Source organism: Gorilla gorilla, chromosome 5 (assembly GCF_029281585.2).
Source record: "Gorilla gorilla gorilla isolate KB3781 chromosome 5, NHGRI_mGorGor1-v2.1_pri, whole genome shotgun sequence".
NCBI lineage: Eukaryota > Metazoa > Chordata > Mammalia > Primates > Hominidae > Gorilla > Gorilla gorilla.
The window spans coordinates 130,619,164-130,638,992 of NC_073229.2; the positions used below are offsets into that span (position 1 = coordinate 130,619,164).

At 39.1% G+C, this 19,829-nt stretch overlaps 1 protein-coding gene across 1 annotated transcript in view; it reads left to right on the forward strand.

Annotated features, from left to right (window-relative positions):
- Positions 1–19,829, forward strand: part of CRYBG1 (crystallin beta-gamma domain containing 1) — a 210,030-nt gene that overhangs the window by 82,700 nt on the left and 107,501 nt on the right. The window contains exon 2 of the mRNA XM_031012027.2: positions 6,072–6,210. Within this exon, the coding sequence (XP_030867887.2) occupies positions 6,072–6,210 (139 nt within the window). The remainder of the gene's footprint in view (positions 1–6,071; positions 6,211–19,829) is intronic.

Genomic DNA, 19,829 nt, shown 5'->3' on the forward strand with positions numbered 1-19,829 from the left:
TATGGCAGTACTAGGCTAAGCATTTTACCAGTTTTACCTAATTTAATTCTCTTAACAATTTATCACTCCCATTTTGCAGATGAAGAAACTGAGGCTTAAAGAAGTGACTAGCTCAAGATCATATAGCTAATGGCCAGGCTGGTGTGACTCTGAAATCTGTGTGTATACATTGCTATATTTGATCCTTTATTCAGCTGAGAAAAAATATAAATTTGAAGACAACACTGCTTCTGAAGGAAAAACCCATTCTGTAAATCCAAAATTCTAGGTTTTCCAAGGGAAATAGATTGTGGGGTTTTGTTTTATTTCTGGAGATGGGAGAGATTTACATGGCTCTATCCTCACACTGTCATTAGATGCCTCTTTGTGAGCCTGGGCTTTCAGTACCATGTACATGGGTAACCAGCAGGTGCAACACTGTCAGTCAGTCACATGGTTTCTGAGGAACAATGTCTCTTCAAATCTGCAATAAAGTGACTGAACCAGGTAATCACCAGGGACTTTTTCAGGTCTAGCATTATCTGATGGTATGTGTCCGTAATCTAATACAGGGTCTAATGTTAGCAGGAAAGAGGTTGCTCAGTAAATGGTTGCTCTCTACCATTTAGCAGTTGCAGTAAAGAAACACCATGCACACTATTAGTGCCATTTGTTAGTGAGTTAAGTTTTCTCCTTCCTTTGTGGCCAGGAAACTTATGCACGTTACAACCAATGCCTTAATTCAGAAGAGTGGTTCTAGTATCTGGTGTCTTAGGTTCCCTTGAGGAAATAATTCAATTCAATGCAGGTGGAAGCACTTTTTGGTAACTTTGAAATCACAACTCTGAGGCTCAGTTGAACACAGTAATAATTCTTTGGATAGACAATAGATGGCAGTACAGCATCAATTTATAACTTATAAACTATAGTTAAACCTAAACTTTTATGCTACATTTTATTATTTTGGATGTACATTACTATAAAACAAGAATTATTAAAAAACTTATTTAACTTGCCTTATATTAGGCTACACATATTTAAATGCTTAAGGAACAACTTGGTGGAGTAGACCAACATTAGGAAAACTCGAACTAGATTTATCAGGGTCACTTTCAAGGGCTTTGGAGAGGCCCTAGCACTGTCAATCTTGAGAAAGTAAGAGATTCTCTTTTCTTCTTATTAAAGAGTCCCGCCCCCTTCTTATATAAGCTTTAGGTCTCACAATTCTGGGATTTGTCTGAGAATAGCCATGTGGCTCTTTTAACTTGGGAAAGGGAAAACAGTCTTGCCATTATTAATTTTGCTACCAACTTAATCTCCAGGGAGAGGGGCAATCTGGGTTTTTAAAGTAAGCCAAATAAAAAGGAAACATAATTGAATGAATTGGCAAATGTTCCACTTACTTCTAAGTCTGAGTAAAATCAAGTACCATACTTAACACTGAAACTTTCACTCTGGCAGTATAATATCTGTGCTAAAAAGAAAAGGGAGGTATAATTAGCAAGTTAATAAATTATCCTCTGCTAAGACTGCAGACCAATATGATAGCATTTGGCGGTTGTTTTATGTTATTTACCCAAGAGGTTATTGTCGTTAATAAATGACCAGTTGTGACTATTCACAAAGGAAACTGTGCTTCCATTGGCACATAAATTTCTCATCAGGGAGCCAAGCTTAGCCTCTGTTATGACTACCTACACCCTACTCATCAGGAGTAAAACTAAAATTAACCCTTTGGGTACAAAAATAATAGAAAGAATGAATAAGACCCAGTATTTGATGGCACAACAGGGTGACTATAGTGATAATAATGTAATTGTACATTTAAAAATAACTAAAAGAATATAATTGGATTGTTTGTAACACAAAAGATAAATGCTTGAGGGGATGTATGCCCCATTCTTGATGATGTGATTATTACACTTTGAATGCTTGCACCTCATGTACCTCATAAATATATATATATATATCTACTATGTACCCACAAAAATTAAAATAATAATAATGAAAACATTACCCTTTGGAAAAGAAAAGTTAACAAACTTTCCAATTGGTCTTTCCTGTTGCAAACATTTATTAAGGTTGGCTTTTAGGCTAGGGAGACTTATCTATGTGTAGTTCCAGAGGTAACCATTATTCAGAATTGAAAATATTTCTGCCCATTCGATAAGCCCCTATGTCTACTAGACCTTAATATCCTTGAGGGCAGGGAGTGGAATTGTTCACCTTTGTGTGCTTTGATATATGACATGTCATGGAAGATCTAGAAAATGCTGAAAGAATGAATGCTAGATAGTGTTACAAAGTTGCTTTAGGTCTTAGAGACCTCTTGGCACGATTTCAAGTGTATTATTTCTGTGTCATACATTGTGAAGGTTGTGTTTCAGGAGACAAACTTGTCCAGTAAGCTTGCTAGGAGTAGAAGGCCTGTGACTGACTCTAGAGAGGAAGTAGAACATGCTCCTGGGACGGCCTGAGTTTCCGGGGCTGGGCGAGAAGCTGTCCTGAAGCAGAGTTCTGTTTGCGAAGCCCTCTCAGCCCACACATCCTGTGACCTTGCCTCACCTCCAACCAAGTCCTGGAGCAAACTGTGAAATCATGGCGTCCATGGCCAGGTGCACAGCAGCACTGTCTGGATCTGGGTCACGAGGAAAGGGAATTTAGCCAACACCCCATCATTCTCCTCCTCTCAAGGGGAAGCAGAGGTTATTGGGTATACCACACACACTCAGCAGTTCCTGTTTTAGAATGATGGTGAAGCAAGGGCCGTCCCTGGAACTGTCTGTGATAGTCCTCACCTTCTCTAGCCACTGAAAAACTAAGCCTTCCCCCAGGGCCATGTGTACCCTCCCATCTGGGAGATCATGACCCCAAGTATAGAGAACTGACTCTTGGATAGCACACTGTGTCGACTTAGTTTATCCCCCAAATCAGGAGAGTAGGCAGGTTCACAGGGTTCGAGACGCTACAAGGCCCAAATTATGAAAGTTCCTACTCTGGTAGCTCAAATTCCATCTTAAATATGTGTCATCTCTACCTCTCCCAAAGTGTAGCAAATGTGGGGAACGTATTTCAAGACAAAGCTAGGGAGAGGATAGAATGCACATCGACATCCATTTCTACCCTCTCCCTTCTCCTTTTTTCCTAATTGAACCTCAGCTTCTTCAGGTGCCTAATTTCTGCACAGTAGTGTCCTTCAAGTCTCAGCCTCAAAGGGTTGCGTCCGGTGATCGGTTTAGTGCAGGTATGAAAAGAAGCCTGCTAGGTGGCTTCTAGAGGAGATTTCCCCCACTTCTAAGCAAGTTACACAGGAAGGAATTATCATACCTCTATGTGACAGCTAGAAATGTAGCAGTGACTAAATTCAGTAGCAAAGGAATACACTAGTTAAACCAACTTAGTCTACCCCTTTTGTTTTATATGTGATAATATATTTTGTTTTTTATCAGGCTTCTGTGAGTTGGACTGTTATTTCCAGGCAAAAGGATCCTATGTTTTAAGCAGGGATTGTATCACAAGCAAAATACATAGAAAAGGCTACTCTTGCCAGCTTTTAATTATGTAATACATAAGCATCTAGGAAGAAGAGATAGGTCTTTTTTGGAGTGCCCGTCTCCGACAATACAAAGCTTAGGAAGCACAGGTAGATTGCTTTTATCTCTGCTGTCACTTGGAGTCAGTCAATGGGCACATATGTTTTTCCAAAAAGGGAAAATATTAAGGGGAGCAGACTGCCTAACATTTGTGGTTGACTTTTTACAATGTGTAAGTCCAATTTATGGCTACACCACCCTAAATGCACCTGATCTTGTCTGATGTCAGAAGCTAAGCAGGGTCGGGCCTGGTTAGTACTTGAATGGCTGACAATGTGTAAGTCCGCAGCAGTTGGAATAAGCTTTCAAGTCCTAGGAGTCTTCTCTTGTTTGCTACTTCTTTGGCATATTTGTGAGCGGAAGGACAAGGTGAACACTAAACTTAGGGTACTGGAACAATTAATAAAAATAGGTCTTGATGTAAGACACATTCATGTTAAGACGATGACACCATTTCAACTTTAAGGTATTTTTCAGTTGTTACTTAAATTCTCCTGAGCTATACGTGTTTCTCTTTCCCTTCAAAAATACTGTATTTAAATTCCTAAGAAGATATTAGCCTCACAGGTAGAAATGTGTTTATATATGGCATAATATATTGTCTTTACTGTACACAAGTATTACTTTCATAGTATGAAACTAAAGGAAAAACAAAAAGGAATATATTGCTGCTAATGTACCTTTACATTTTATATAATGCAAACAATAATGGCTTTTTAAAAAAGCATGTACGGAGGCCAGGCACAGTGGCTCATGCCTGTAATCCCAGCACTTTGGGAGGCTGAGGCAGGTGGCTCACTTAAGGTCAGGAGTTCGAGATTAGTCTGGCTAACATGGTGAAACCCTGTCTCCACTAAAAATACAAAAAAATTAGCTGGGTGTGGTGGCACATGCCTGTAATCCCAGCTGCTGAGGCAGGAGCGTCACTTGAACACGGGAGGTAGAGGTTGCAGTGAGCTGAGATCATGCCACTGCACTCCAGCCTGGCGACAGAGCGAGACTCTGTCTCAAAAAATAAAAATTAAAAATTAAAAAAAAAAGGACACAATAGAGTTCCACAAATTATGCCAATCTATATCTCCCTTGCTGATATTACCATATTGATTAGATCTTCCTGCCCCTCTAAAGTGTTAACACTTTGCTCTATTCCTCTTTATATCCTTGCAACATTGTAGAAATCCCACAAAAGCTTCCGTTTCTGTTGTGAGATGCTGAGGTCTTGCATTTTTAGTTCTCTTTCTACTTTACTGGCATTCTTCATTCAAAGCTCTCATTCTGCTCTGGCATCTTTATTCCTGTGCTTACAAAATCTACCAAACCTTGGATCAGGTATGATGCTCAACTGCAGACAACAAAGAACACCCAAGTCAAAATGGCTTGAAGAATAGGACGTTTATTATCTAACACAACAAGAACTCCAGAGATAGGTAATTCTGCTTCTCATTTCAAGAAATCAAGAGATAGGTATTTCCTCTCTGCTTTTTCCTCAATCTAGTCTCCTTAGGCTAATCCTGCACATGGTCCCAAGATGTTCTATTATATTCATCACATGCAGGCATGACACTGGCCTGCAGGAAAGGGAAACTTTTTCTTCTTGTAGAAGACCTTTTGCCCCATTCCTTCAGCAGACGCCTCTCACATCCCATTGGTCAGGACTGGGCCAGAGAAGCAGGGCAAAGTATGAACATTTTAGAGGGTCAGGGAGACATCAATCAATGTGGTAATATCAGCAAGACAGTTACATATGGGCATTTGCCTAAATCAATTACTGGTGAGGGAAACTGGACACCAGGGTTAGAGCAATCCTGACTGACTACTGGGGCTGGGAGCAGCTTTCTCTGAGGCATATGGAGGATGAATTGCTGAACAAATTTAGGATTATTAGCAAAGGCAGTGTGTATGGGGGAGGTGGGAGAACAGTGAAGGGTTGGATAAAGGGAATGGCTTTGGGGTAGGCAAACATCAGAGTCTGTAAAACATTCTTTCTGCCTTTATTAGTTTCCATTCCTTTTGAATCTGATAAATATTATAATCCTAGGAACAGTTCCCATTTCCTGGCATAGTCTAGATTGTTTCTCTAACTTGGATTCAGTTCCCACTTTATTTCCAGTGTTCAGGAAACTTACAAATTTCTTTTTGTTATTTCTTAAAAGCCATGACATAGAACAACCAGGAAACTGGAAAATGAAATTGGATTACTTTCATGCCAAAATCTGTTTCTCCATCTAGTGTCTGTCTACCTCTATCTATCTCTAATTTGTTTTCTGCATAGGATTTAAAAGAATTCAGTTAGGCACAGGGTGAAGTCATCCAGGTTTATTTATAAATGTGCTATGAGAGCACCAAATTATCTACAACGCCGTGTAGGTTTTGAAGAATGATTCATTATTTGGGCTGACTGGAAATATATTAATACATGGAGAAATATGCCTTTGGGTTTCTTGAGATTTTGGCATTGTTCATAGCGTATTGACATGACTGTGGTTCCGTTCTTTGCAGAGCTTTGGATGTAGTAGATGGAAAATATGTGGTTCGAGACTCCCAGGAATTTCCACTGCACTGTGGGGAATCCCAGTTCTTCCACACCACCAGTGAGGCGCTTGGTTCCTTACTTCTAGAGTCTGGAATATTTAAAAAGGTAAGGCTTCATTTCTAATGTTTGACTCCCAAGAATAAACCCTTTAAAGAGTTAAAGCACTGTAAGATAGCCTGTCTAAGAAACACATATTTAAAAGTAATGGTATATATTATATATCATAAATTATATATATCATATGTAATATATGTTATATAATACGTATTCTGTAATTTTCTATATAATTATTATATTTAACAATATAATAATTTATTATGTAATCTATTTTATATAATTATTATATATATCATATATAACATTATATATCAAAGCACCATGATAATAAAGAATGAGCTTGGCCGGGCCTGGTGGCTCACACCTGTAATCCCAGCACTTTGGGAGGCAGAGGCAGGCGGATCACTTGAGGTCAGGAGTTTGAGACCAGCCTGACCAACATGATGAAACCCAGACTCTACTAAAAAAAAAAAAAAAATACAAAAAAATTAGCTGGGTGTGGTGACGGGCACCTGTAATCCCATGTATTCAGGAGGCTGAGGCAGGAGAATCGCTTAAACCCAGGAGGTGGAGGTTGTGGTGAGCTGAGATCATGCCACTGCACTCCAGCCTGAGTGACAGAGTAAGACTGTCTCAAAAAAAAAAAAAAAAGAATGAGCTTAATAAATGAAATTGACTCTTTGTTTTTTGCTGCCTTCAGGTGTCTTCCTCCTTGTAGGTGCCTTTTGCGCACGCTTTTTTCTTTTATACAAACTGGGCTTTAACTCGAAGGCATGCAGATTAATATGATGTCAATATTTGGAATTAATTATTCTTTCCTATAAAAAGCACTTATGCTTTTTTCTACCGTAAGGCATTTTCAGTTATTTTATCAATAGTTACTTCTTAATGTCTAGATGCTTATACAGAAAGTTCTGACTTAATTATATTGCCTTAAAAGAAAAGTTTTCTCCAAGGTGGGAGATAGAGAAATGTACTCATGTTAACTGCATTCCTTCACTTGTGGAAAGACATTACCCATGCACTTACTTGTCTGCAGGATGGGAAAGTAGAATGATACCTTTAGTCACAGGGTGAGTGAGAGCTAGTTTAGCTGCCAGGCCTGAAGGTTGTATAATACATTTCTTGTTATAACTTATTATAAGATCAATGAGGGTTAATAGTGAAATATATTTGTCGTGAAAGAAATGCTCTCCTCCATCCCAAAAGACATTTGCTTTAGTAACACCATATAGTAACGGTTTAAAAAATTACTTAGCATGAGATAGAAAGAGTTCTGTAGATTGGCTGCACAACAATATGAATGTACTTAAACTACCGTTAGTGTAGTTAATATATTGATCTGCATAGTTCTGTATAGTTAAAAATGGTTAAGATGGTATATTTTGTTATGTGTACTTTACCACAATTAAAAAACGTTAAAGCTTACTTAGGGATGAAAAGCAGTAAAAAGGACATGAAGAGATTATTAGCTTATATTTTATATTTCATTAGAACATGACAAAAGTAGGTAGTGAAATTCAATACAGAATGCTTTGTAACTCAAAATAGCATAATATCAATAAGGGTACCAGAAATATAAAACATTTTATAAGATATTGAATTTTAAAACCAAATTTAAATTTAAAAAATTAAGTAAACTGGCTTACCATACTTTATACTTACTTTCAAGTTGGTTTCACATTTTGTTCTTTTCTCTTTATAAGAAATAATTTATAACTAGGGGAAAAAACCCCTGATAAACCCAGTCATTGGCCCTAGCCAGAGTTTCAAGTTGTTTCCTATATTTGTCCTTCAGTAAGTATGCCTTTTATAACATAAAACAAAAATAATTATTTGAGCATAATGCAATTACATATCCTATAATGTTTGCTGAAGTCCAGGAAAGAATTCGTGGCAGTGTTCAGAATTGAGGCAAAAAATAAGTTCCTTGAGGTAGGTGGCAAGGAAGGGTCTGTTGTGGCCTCCCTTGCAAAAAGCTCTGGGCATTGGGCTGCCCACAGGAGCAGCCCCAAGGCCAAGCCAAAAATGTCAGGGAAGGAAGGAGGCCAGTTGGTATACCTGGGAGAGGCAGAGGCTTGAAGCCACAGATTAACTGGGATCCCAGTGTAGGGATGGAACCAGAGCAGGGAGAAGAAGGGCAGGAACTTGAGAGAGCAAGGAGAGGCAGCGTGTGGTTCAGGCGACCCTGTCTCTAAGTGTCACTGGAATGGGGTCAGCCAGGCGCTGTCTCTACTCTCTACTCACTGTACCACACCCTCCAGCTCAGAGAGGCTCAAAATCTCTACAACAGAAGAATTGGCTCTGGGAGCCACTTACCATCTGCCTGTTGTCTCCCTCTCTCCCCATCTCCATCATCCCTTCTCCCCTCTCTCTTTTCACCCTTGCTCTCTTAGGCCCTGGCTGTCTTAATCTTTCTCACTCTGCATATCATACCAGGGCCGGGAGGAGGCAAGAGGCAGTACAACAGCCTTTCTCTTCCCCACTGATGTGTTTTCAACTCTGTCTCTTGAGAGCATGGCTGAGAGATTTACTGAACCATTAGCTCAGAAGTGCAAGACCCCACCTACCCACCCACACACACACCCCACTACCACCTCCCTGGCCAATATTACTGGGAAACAAATGTTGACTCCATTTAGATTCTGGGTAGTTTATATTCACAGTGAGTTGTAGGGCGCCAGGGGCACCTCCCATACATTCCAAATTACCCTTCTCTGAATCCACTCTCCCCAGTGAGCCTGAGCATTTCCTGCAAGATTCAGCAGATTTGCTGAGGGAGTTATATCACGGACCACCAATGACCTTCTTTCCCAGGCAGAATAAATTATATCTATTTATTCAAACTAATGCTCACATTTTTAATTTGTATTATAGCTAAGCAATTTACATTTTCCAAAACAACCAGAATTTACCCATTTTTATAACTGTTCCATATGTTCTATGTTATTGTATTTGTTTATTATTTTTAACACGTTGTAACAACATTTCTTAAAGTAGACAATATTGTATTGAGTCTTTCAATTAAATTAGAAAACATGCTGGTCCGAGTGCAGTGGTGTTTATAACTAATTGATCACAACCAGTTACAGATTTCTTTGTTCCTTCTCCACTCCCACTGCTTCACTTGACTAGCCTTAAGAAAAAGACATTTACTATACCTGCTTGTATAAACAAATACGGATTTATAGTTACAAATACAATATTGCCTCTCAAATTTACATATACAACAACTACAGGAAAAAGTGTAACTACAAATTAGAATATTGCTAGAATTTAAATCTTAAGTGAGAAAAATCATCAGGGATTGTATATTTATTTATACAAAACAAGTTTTCCTTTAAACAATTGCATTAAATATTTAGTTGGCTTTAGCGTAGAAGGTATGTTTATTTAAAATATTTATATTTCTAACAGACCATTTTTTTCACAAGAGAAAAGCATAAGAAAGTGGTATCATTAAATAAAAACATATCATGTATTATGTGACAAACACGAATTGGATAACTCTTTGCATATAAGAGTGAATTAACATTGTAGATTATTATGTGTTTTTTGTATTTATTTTCATATATCTATTTATATTTATTATGTGATATTTATTGCTTAACTCATTTTGGAAGTGAAAATGTCTTGATTCCACTATGAGGAGGTATTTCCAGGACATGAAGAGATACCCTTTATGAATTAAAGTGTTTCTTTAAAAAAAAAAGGAACAAGAATATTGAGTAATGTATTATTAATTAAAATATAATATCTTCAAAGAGAGTACTTGCCTTAATGAGAATTTCAATGATTTCTAGTATAAAAATATTTTAATCCTCCTTGAATTCTAATCACTTATTTTCATCTAGAAATTATATGTGACTATAGTGATTATAAATTAAATTGTCATATTTTCAATTATTCTCGCCTCACATTCAAACAAGTAAAATGGAATAAACAGTAATTATTTTATTAATTCAAGCAAAAAAAGGTTTTTTGCTTTAACCATTTGGATCTTTTCCTTCTTGGTGGCCTGAATAAAGCTGCTGTTTCCCATTTTCTACTAGTGCATGTGTGTGCATGTGTAGAAGTTTGTGTGTGTACTTTTTAGGAAGAAAATTAAGCCTCTCCTTCCCCCTCAAAACAAAAGTAACTCTAATCTATAGACTATTGCTAAATCACTGCTGCTCCTTTATAAGTCACTTGTCTGAATCTTAGTTCTTGGTGATGCTTGTCTGCCCCATCATTCAGGAAACATCTGTGAATCTTTAATCTCACTCTTGAGATTGTGATGCTCCCAAATCATCCAAAACAAAGAAGTATCTGCTTTATTCTCAACTATCTCAGTGATTCTAACCACTACAGGTTTTGACAGCTTGTTTTTGTTTTTGTTTTTTGAGACGGAGTCTCACTCTGTCGCCCAGGCTGGAGTGAAGTGGTGTGATCTTGGCTTATTGCAACCTCTGCCTCCCAGGTTCAAACAATTCTGCTGCCTCAGCCTCCCTACTAGCTAGGATAACAGGCATGTGCCACCATGCCCAGCTATTTTTTTTTGTATTTTTAGTAGTGATGGGGTTTCACCGTATTGGCCAGGCTGGTCTTGAACTCCTAACCTCAAATAATCTGCCTGCCTCAGCCTCCCAAAGTGCTGGGATTACAGGCGTGAGCCACTACACCCGGCCTTAACAGCATTTTTCATTGCCCAGTTAATCTTACAATTATAGAGGTAGTATGTTTGCCAGTTTCTAGCCTGGTTATTCTAATTTAGTCAATAAGCAGAGCAATTCAGTTCAACAAACATTGGTTGAGGTAGCAGAGAGGAAAAAACATTTTCTAATCCTTTCGTTTTCCATGTTTCCCAGGTAGGTGGTCACTTTGAGAGGTGATCTATCCCTCTGTTTCATTTCTCTTCTAACTCCTGTTATTTCCTCTTCTTTCTCTTTATGCCTGTTCCACAAAGGTCCACTGGTGTTTCTCTCAGTGCCCAATACCCAATCTCACCTTGTTTCTTAGACTAAACCAAAACCAAAATATAAGGTATTTAAGGGGCCTCAGACTCATTGACCTCACCCCAAATCTGCTCCATCCCCTGGGCCATAAGTTGTGACTCCTCCACTGTTGGGCTGGCCTAGGACACAATACATCAGCATTATCACTGGGCACCCACATTGTGTCTCAAGTCACCTAGGCTGCTAATCTCACCAAGCAGAGTTCTCAAATCATCCTACAAGAAGTAAGACCTCCCCAGATCTTGAAGTCCCACCCACAACCCTGCCATTAGGATGTTTACTAACTGTTTTAGTCTATTTTCTGTTGCTTATTAAAGAATATCTAAAATGGGGTAATTTATAAGAAAAAGGAATTCATTTCTTACAATTCTGGAGGCTACATCCAAGGTCGAGGGGCCACATCTGGTGAGAGCCTTCTTGCTGCTAGGGACTCTCTACAGAGTCCCAGGGCAGTATAGAGTATTACTTGGAGAGGTGACCGAACATGCTAATGTGCTAGCTCAGGTCTCTCTGCGTTTTCTTTTAATGCCACCGGTTCCCCTCCCATGATAATTTATTAACCCATTAACTCATTAGTTCATTAATCCATCAATGAATTAGTCCATTCATAAGGGCAGAGTCCTCATGACCCAATCACCTCTTAAAGGCCCCACCTCTCAATATTGCCACATTGGGGTTTAAATTTCCACATGAGTTTTGTAGGGGACAAATATTTAAACCATAGCACTACCTAAGGTTAGAACTTCTCCATAGTGACTTACTAGTGTCATCCATCTGGACACCCCAGCACTTCTATTGGGATGTCATTTTAAATGACTTGTGCCATCTGGTGTGATTAGAGATTGCTGAGCCCTTGGACCTACCTTGTCCCAAATCTCTGCTTTCATCGGCAGTCAGATCTTGCCATCATTTCACCCCACCCCACTCTGGAACCTGTTCTATCCACATGGGTAGATCTAGTACCTAGCTTAAATCTCTCCGCCTTTCCATAGTGTCTGCATTGTAGGAGTCCCTCTGTGCTCTATCAGTGCTGATCTAAAAGGTCAAATACACTTAGGGGAAAAAATGGAAAATAGAGAGCAATGTATATAGCATGTTATATTTTGTGCAAAACGGGGGAATAGTGTGTGTATACATATATATGTAGATGCATTAATAAACTATGGAAATATACATTAAAAACTAATAATAATTACATGTGGAAAGGTGATAAGGGTGGGGGAAATAAATGTAGGAAACACAAGCCTTTTACTGTGTACTTTTTAATACTTTTATTTTTGAGCTATGTGAAAGTATTGCCTATGCAGAAATTTTCTGAAGATGGAGGAGTGGTTTAAGTTGTATTGTGACTAAAGTTAAATTGAAATGGTTTAGGTATCCATGTCTAATTGTTAATGATTTTCTGATGTGCTGTAAACTATGCAAACAGTCCTGATTGCATTGTCAGATGGCTACTGTTGTTTCCAAGTTACCTTACTGGGCCATTCTACTCTTTTTGCACAGACTCTTTCCCATGCCTACAAAGTTTTTCCATTTTTTATGCAGCTGCAGTCTTCTACTCGTCCTTTAAGATCCTGCTCAAACAGCTCCTTTTTTGTGATCTCTGCTCCAGGAAAGTTGTTTATTTTCCCCTGTGTTGCCACTTACCTTGAATGTACCTTGAACTCAGTACTTATTGTACTGATTTACAAGTCTCCTTCCTTGTCAGACTAGGAAGCCCTAAGGATCAGACTGCATTTGTATGACTGGAACATTATTTATAAATTTTTTTCATGAATGAAATACATATATTCACAGTTTTTTAAAAAGTAGAAAATACTGCTGTAACAAATGCACAATATTTCAGTTCTAGTATGAATTTTACTTTTGTTTAGGCTTTTGAAGGTAGAGCAGGAAGTCTCACCAAATACAAACACATAAGCCTGCTGCGTGCAGCAGAAAGAGAATAAGGTAGTTTCCAGAGCATGATACCACCCTTCTCCTCCTGCACATGGGACGTGGAGGTACCAAGATGCAGGTGAACACAGGGCACAGTGGCATAGGAAGCAGTTCATTGTCCCCAGAAAAACCCGATATTACTGAGTGCAGCAAGAGCTGCCTTTCCGTACACACACAGGTTCACAAGTTCGGCATTCTCCAGGCTGGAGGACATTGCTTTGGTATCCTAAGTATGGCATTAAAGACTGGGACACTATATCTCATGGCACACTATATCTCATAAAAGCTAGATATCTTATATTGTATGAAAAAGATTGGTTGCCTATGTATAGCCAGCTTTGGAAAAATCCAGGTTATCTATATTTATTTGTGATGTTTCCATTTGAAGTTATTATGGTCACCAGGATGTAACAGGAAAGCTCAGTGAGTGATGTGTTTTGCTTTCCACCACAAGTAATGTGTTGTCTTCTTTGAGGCACTGACTATGGGTGCTCTTTATTTACATATGTATAAATAAACATATAAATATACAGCAGCCAGTCCATTTCCTGTATTAACTCAAATTAGAAGGCTTTATCTGTTGTAGGGTGTTTTTTAAGAAGAGCATGGTAATATATTTGTTATTTCTCTTCTAAATATTATATTAGCTTGCTGCAAAAAAAAAAATTCCAAGAATACTAAACTCATAAAATAAAGACTTAAATTCTTTCCTCACCCTGAGAGGTAACTAAAATGGACTAAACAGAGTTAGTCCATTTGTGGGTTTTTTTTTTTTTTTAACTAAGAAATCTTTGTGATCATCTTCCCATGTCAGTCTCTATAAAAATGCCTCTTTAGAATTGCTGAGTAGTGTTCCATATGTAGAATATGATGGATGTACTATCACATAGTTTACCACTCTTTATTTGTGAACATTTGAGTTGCTTCTACATTTTTTTTCTTTATAAACAACACCGTCTCTATGCTTTTTTTGGTCAGTTATTTTTGCAGGATAAATTCCCTAGAAGTGGAATTGCTGAATCAAAAGCTTGCATATTTAAAAATGTTATCGATACTATCAAATTGTCCGTTGAACAAGGTTTATCGACTTACACTTCCAACAGTAAATAAGTCTATTTTCCCACCACTTTATGAATGTTATATATACTAATATTTTCATTTTGCCAACCTGTTGGTACCTCATTGTTTAAATTTGCAGTTCTTCAACTAAGAATGAGTCTGAGCTCTTTTGTTTTTGTTTTTGTTTTTTTTGAGACCAAGTCGCCCAGGCTGGAAGCTCTGCCTCCTGGGGTCACGCTATTCTCCTGCCTCAGCCTCCAGAGTAGCTGGGACTACAGGCGCCCGCCACCACGCCCGGCTAATTTTTTTTGTATTTTTAGTAGAGACGGGGTTTCACTATGTTAGCCAGGATGGTCTCGATCTCCTGACCTCGTGATCCGCCCGCCTTGGCCTCCCAAAGTGCTGGGATTACAGGCGTGAGCCACCGCGCCCAGCCAGTCTGAGCTCTTTTGTACACTTATTGGCCACTTGTATTATTTCTTCATTGAATTATCCTTTCATATTCTTTGCTCATTTTTGTATTGCGTTGTTTACCTTGCTGAAGATATTGTGCTAAAGTGATAATCATTGGTATTCAGAGCTGATCAAAATTATATTTTTATATGGGAAATTTTTATCTTCTTTGTAATTTTTTTGGAAAATATCTTAGTGTTCTGTTATCCAGTCAGGGTTTAAATTTGTTGTGTGTTTATGGGGGTGGGGAATTGTGAGGGGGAAAAATTGTAATGAGAAACCCAGAACGCTGCACTGCCCTTACTCTAGAGAGGATATCCAGAGATGGGGAGCAGGAGTGGGGCTTTTGAAATCATGTTTTGTGGTCACTCATATGCAATGAAATTAAATGAAGGTCTCAGAAGAGTAACTGAAATGCTCCTCCCTCTCACTCACTCCAGTTCTGCTCCTGCGACTTTCAGTCCGTTTGTTTTGTTGTTTTGTTTTGTTTTGTTTTCTTGAGACAGTCTCACTCTGTTGCCCAGGCTGGATTGCAGTGGCTAGGTCTTGTCTCACTGCAACCTCTGCTTCCCAGGTTCAAGTGATTCTCTTGCTTCAGCCTCCAGATTAGCTGGAATTACAGGCACCTGCCACCATGCCCAGCTAATTTTTGTATTTTCAGTAGAGACAGGGTTTCACCATGTTGGCTAGGCTGGTCCTGAACTCCTGACCTCATGATATGCCTGCCTCAGCCTCCCAAAGTGCTGGGATTACAGGGGTGAGCCACCGTGCCTGACCTTTGATCCCTTTGTTAAAGTAAATTTCTTGCTCTTAACATGAAAAAATATTTACAATTGCCTTTGATTTAAAGCATCAGGAACTGAAAGCATTTCAGTTAAATCCTTTGGGATCCTATTTCCATCTCTAATCAAGACAGGTGACTTTCCTCCAGGAATACTTGAGTGGTAATCACCCTGACCAGCTGCCCATGTAAGGAATTGCTAATGATTCTAAACCATGGGGCAAATACAAAGCTTTATATAAGTGGTAATTACTGTTATTGTTCTCTGACATCCTTACATTTCAAGCTGAGTTCCTTCCAGCAAATGTAGTACAGGAGAAAATTAAAGCTCTGGTGACATCATCCTCATAATAAAGAGGAGTCACTGGCCGGAGATGCTCACTTGTGTTTCTGAGGCCATTGAGAGAGGATCTTATCATCATTTTGACTGGAGAGATGAAAACTTGGGGGTTTGTCTTCTTTTGAGTTGTTACGGGGTCTTTCCTAATCGTGATAGAATATTTGTTTTGGTCAGAAATCCCTCACTGGGGGAACTCCCTTCTATTGCCAAGAAAAAAGGCCACTGGCTGCAGTGACTCACTTGGGACTATTGGCACCATATTGGGGTGCACATGTAGCTCCGGACACTCCAGCTCTCCTACAAAACTTCCTGTTCTCTCTCGGGAAAAATCGGAAGGCTGATCCGATCCAGAGCCTCCATGGGGGGTTCAACCTGCTGTGGGTGTGGCTGTGGCAGGTGCAATGGGTGTGCTAATAATCGCAGCAGGAACATTGACTCTCGGCATAGGCGTCCTGACTCCTGGAATAGATATGAAAATCCCAGAAACAGGTACTATGACCGGGATCTTGAGGTAAGTCCTTGTTGAGGAAATCCTTCTGAGGCATTGATTTGTCCAATATTTCTTTAGTGATGTTTGAGTATTGATGACTGTGAATCAGCATGTATTACTATTATGCAAGGCTAACTAAGTATTTCAGTCTTATATATTTGAAAATATCCTGGCAACTGTCTATCAAGATACTCATTTAGCTATTCTTTTTTTTCTGAAGTTTTTTGTTTGTTTTTGTTTTTTGTTTTGTTTTTTGTTTTTATTGAGACGGAGTCTCGCTCTGTCGCCCAGACTGGAGTGCAGTGGCGCGATCTCCGCTCACTGCAAGCTCCGCCTCCCGGGTTCAGGCCATTCTCCCGCCTCAGCCTCCCGAGTAGCTGGGACTACAGGTGCCCGCCACCATGCCCAGCTAATTTTTTGTATTTTTAGTAGAGACAGGGTTTCACCGTGGTCTCGATCTCCTGACCTCGTGATCCGCCCACCTCGGCCTCCCAAAGTGCTGAGATTACAGGCGTGAGCCACCGCGCCCGGCCTTTTCTGAGTTTTAAACAGTGTTTTTGCAGCTGGTTAGAGTTTAACTAGCAAAGTAGGTAAAAGTAGTTCCTGCTGGGTTACGTTCTCTGAGACTTAGCCCTTACACCAAGTTTTTTCAGAACCTCTAATGCTAGAGAAAGAAACAAGCTACTTTATATTCTCTCAAAAGCCACTTTCCTTTGGGCTGGGCTCATTTGCAGCATACCAAGTTCTTATTTGAATCATATGGTAATAAATCACAAAGATGCTTTGAGAAGTGGAATAATTAGTTTAAGATTCTGCATCAACAGCTCATAATTGCTTTGTGTATACTGGACTTGACAGGTGATGTTGTCTTAAGATTGAGTGGTGAATCAAGGTCTTAACCCAGACTTTACTCATTATCCCCAATTCCTGTTTGTAAAAGCTAATGTGGACAGGCTCAGTGGCTCACACCTGTAATCCCAGCCGTTTGGGAAACCAAAGCGGGAGGATTGCTTGAGGCCAGGAGTTTGAGACCAGCCTGGGCAATAAGCAAGACCCTATCTCTACAAAAAAATTTAAAAATTAGCTAGGCAAGGTGGCCCATGCCTGTAGTCCTAGCTATTTGGGAGGCTCAGGTGGGAGGATCTCTTGAGCCAGAGAGTTCAACGTTGCAGTCAGCTAGGATGGCACCAGTACACTCCAGCCTGGGTGATAGAGAAAGACCCTGTCTCTAAAAAACAAAGCAAGCCAGTGTGCTGTTTTAGTATTAAATCTTCTGTCCTGTGCTATTCGTACAAATAAACCTGAGGCAGGAAAAAAAAAAAAACAACTTCTGTCCTACTTTGTAAAGTGGGAGGTGGCCATCACCACCAGCCTGAACTCACCTTTGATGCTGGTTTTTCCTTCTCTTCTCTACTTGTAATAGTATACATTTGCTTTGTTTTGCACACGATGCCTTTGAAGCTATTGGATGGAATGTGTAGAATGTTTGTCACCCTAGTTTTGTAATGTGTTCTAGGAAAAAGCATGCCCTTTAAACTTATGATCTATTCTTTATTTTCCCTCTCAGGGTGCTGATTATCATATAACCCATAATTTAATGAAATAGGTAATTGATTTTAAATATATGTGTTTGTATGTGTATAGATATGTGTGTGTATGAAGCACACTTTTGAAAAACATCTGAATGCTGAAGTGACAGTTCGAGATGGAATAAAACATTTGATGTTGGCAGTTTGTTGAGCATATCAGTCAGATAAAGCCTTTAGTTGTTTCTTGCATTTAAGACTGCAGGAAAGGGATTTAGTATTTTAATTATTCTGTTTATTCCCATGACTACTGATTTTACTCTCATTTTCTGTTAGTGGACCTTTGATGTCACTCTGCCATTGTGCCTAACGACTCTTTTAGAAGCTTTAGCCAAATACCAGCTACAGAGAGGCCAAAAAGTCACTGTGTGTAGATTCATGTCCATGGCTAATTATTGGTTAATTATCAGTTACCAGTAGATATTTTAAATAATTTTCAACCAGTCACATGAAAGAAAATCCCCAGAAAAACATGGGGAAAAACCAAAATGTGTGAGTGGAGGACAAATGGACAACTGTAAGTTAAATGCTTAGAGCCTTTGTGACAACTTGTGGTTATGGGACAGCTCTCAATGTGACAAACACAACCAGCATGAACAGCTGCAAGGCAACCTGGGTCTTCTCAGTAAACACTGGACCTGTCTAATCGAATGCCCTTCTTGACTTCAAACAAAGATCTTAGAAATCTAAAAGTTGGCCAGGCGCAGTGGCTCACACCTGTAATCCCAGCACTTTGGGAGGCCAAGGTGGGCGGATCACAAGGTCAGGAGTTCAAGACCAGCCTGACCAACATGATGAAACCCATCTCTACTAAAAATACAAAAAATTAGCCTGGCATGTTGGTGCGCACCTGTAATCCCAGCTACTTGGGAGGCTGAGGCAGGAGAATTGCTTGAACCCGGGAGGCAGAGGTTGCAGTGAGCCAAGATTGTGCCACTGCATTTCAGCCTGGGCGACAGAGTGAGACTTTGTCTCAAAAAAAAAAAAAATCTGAAAGTCAACATGCTATTCATGGAATAAGATCCCTAAATAATGAGAAACTTTTTCCTATTTGATTTTGTTTCATTAGAATCTTAAAATGAAGATTTCCAACTTAGAAAATGAGAGAATTAGGGACTGTTCTGAGCATTGATGCTATAACTTCTAATTTAAAGCATTTCCCTAGTGATGACAGTACCATTAAAACCAGTGCAGAGGATTTTGCCCTTAGCTTTCGCTCATAACCTTTGCCTCAAATAACTAAAAAGAATATCAAAATACTTCTTCCGAGAATTAACTTCAAAGAGTTTAGAGAATTAAGTGATGTTTCACCAAAATATATATGTTAATTCAAAATATTGAATTTGTTCAGATATTTTACAAAATGACAATATGCATCATAAAAATAAAAAATACCCTTAAAACATCTTCTTTGCTTTTCTATTTTATTTTAAAATGGCACTTATCTAAACTGGCAATAGTAATCCAGTAAGTATCTGTGAATGCAAAAAATATACCTGATCAATATTTATTCATCTTTAAAACTCTGATTAAATATTATCTTATTTGCGAAGTTCCCCTAATTCCCAGCTGGCATTGTCTGACATCTCCCATGTTCTCATGGAATTTTGTAATATCTCAAATAATTTATCCATATTATTATTCGGAAATTACATCTCTTCTCCACGTGACCATTTGCCTCTCCAGGGTGGGGAACTAACATCTTATTGACACCTATTACAGTGCCTGGCATATAGAAGACTGTAAAACTGAAGTATAAAGCACTGAATATGGCCAAAAGACCAGAGTTACGATTTCAGCTCTTCTCCAGACGGCCTGTGATGTCTTAGGTTAAGTCATTCATCCTTTCTGGGCATCAGCTTTTGTATCTATAAAAGAGGGAATGGGAATTGGATTAGATAGTGCTCTGTGGAGCCCTAGGCATTCCTTTGAGGTACCTCAGGGCTGCAACAGGAGGAAGTAGGAAGCTGAGGGGAGAGGAACTCAGGCTTGCAAGCTCCATGCCATGTCTTCACTCAGAGAAGCT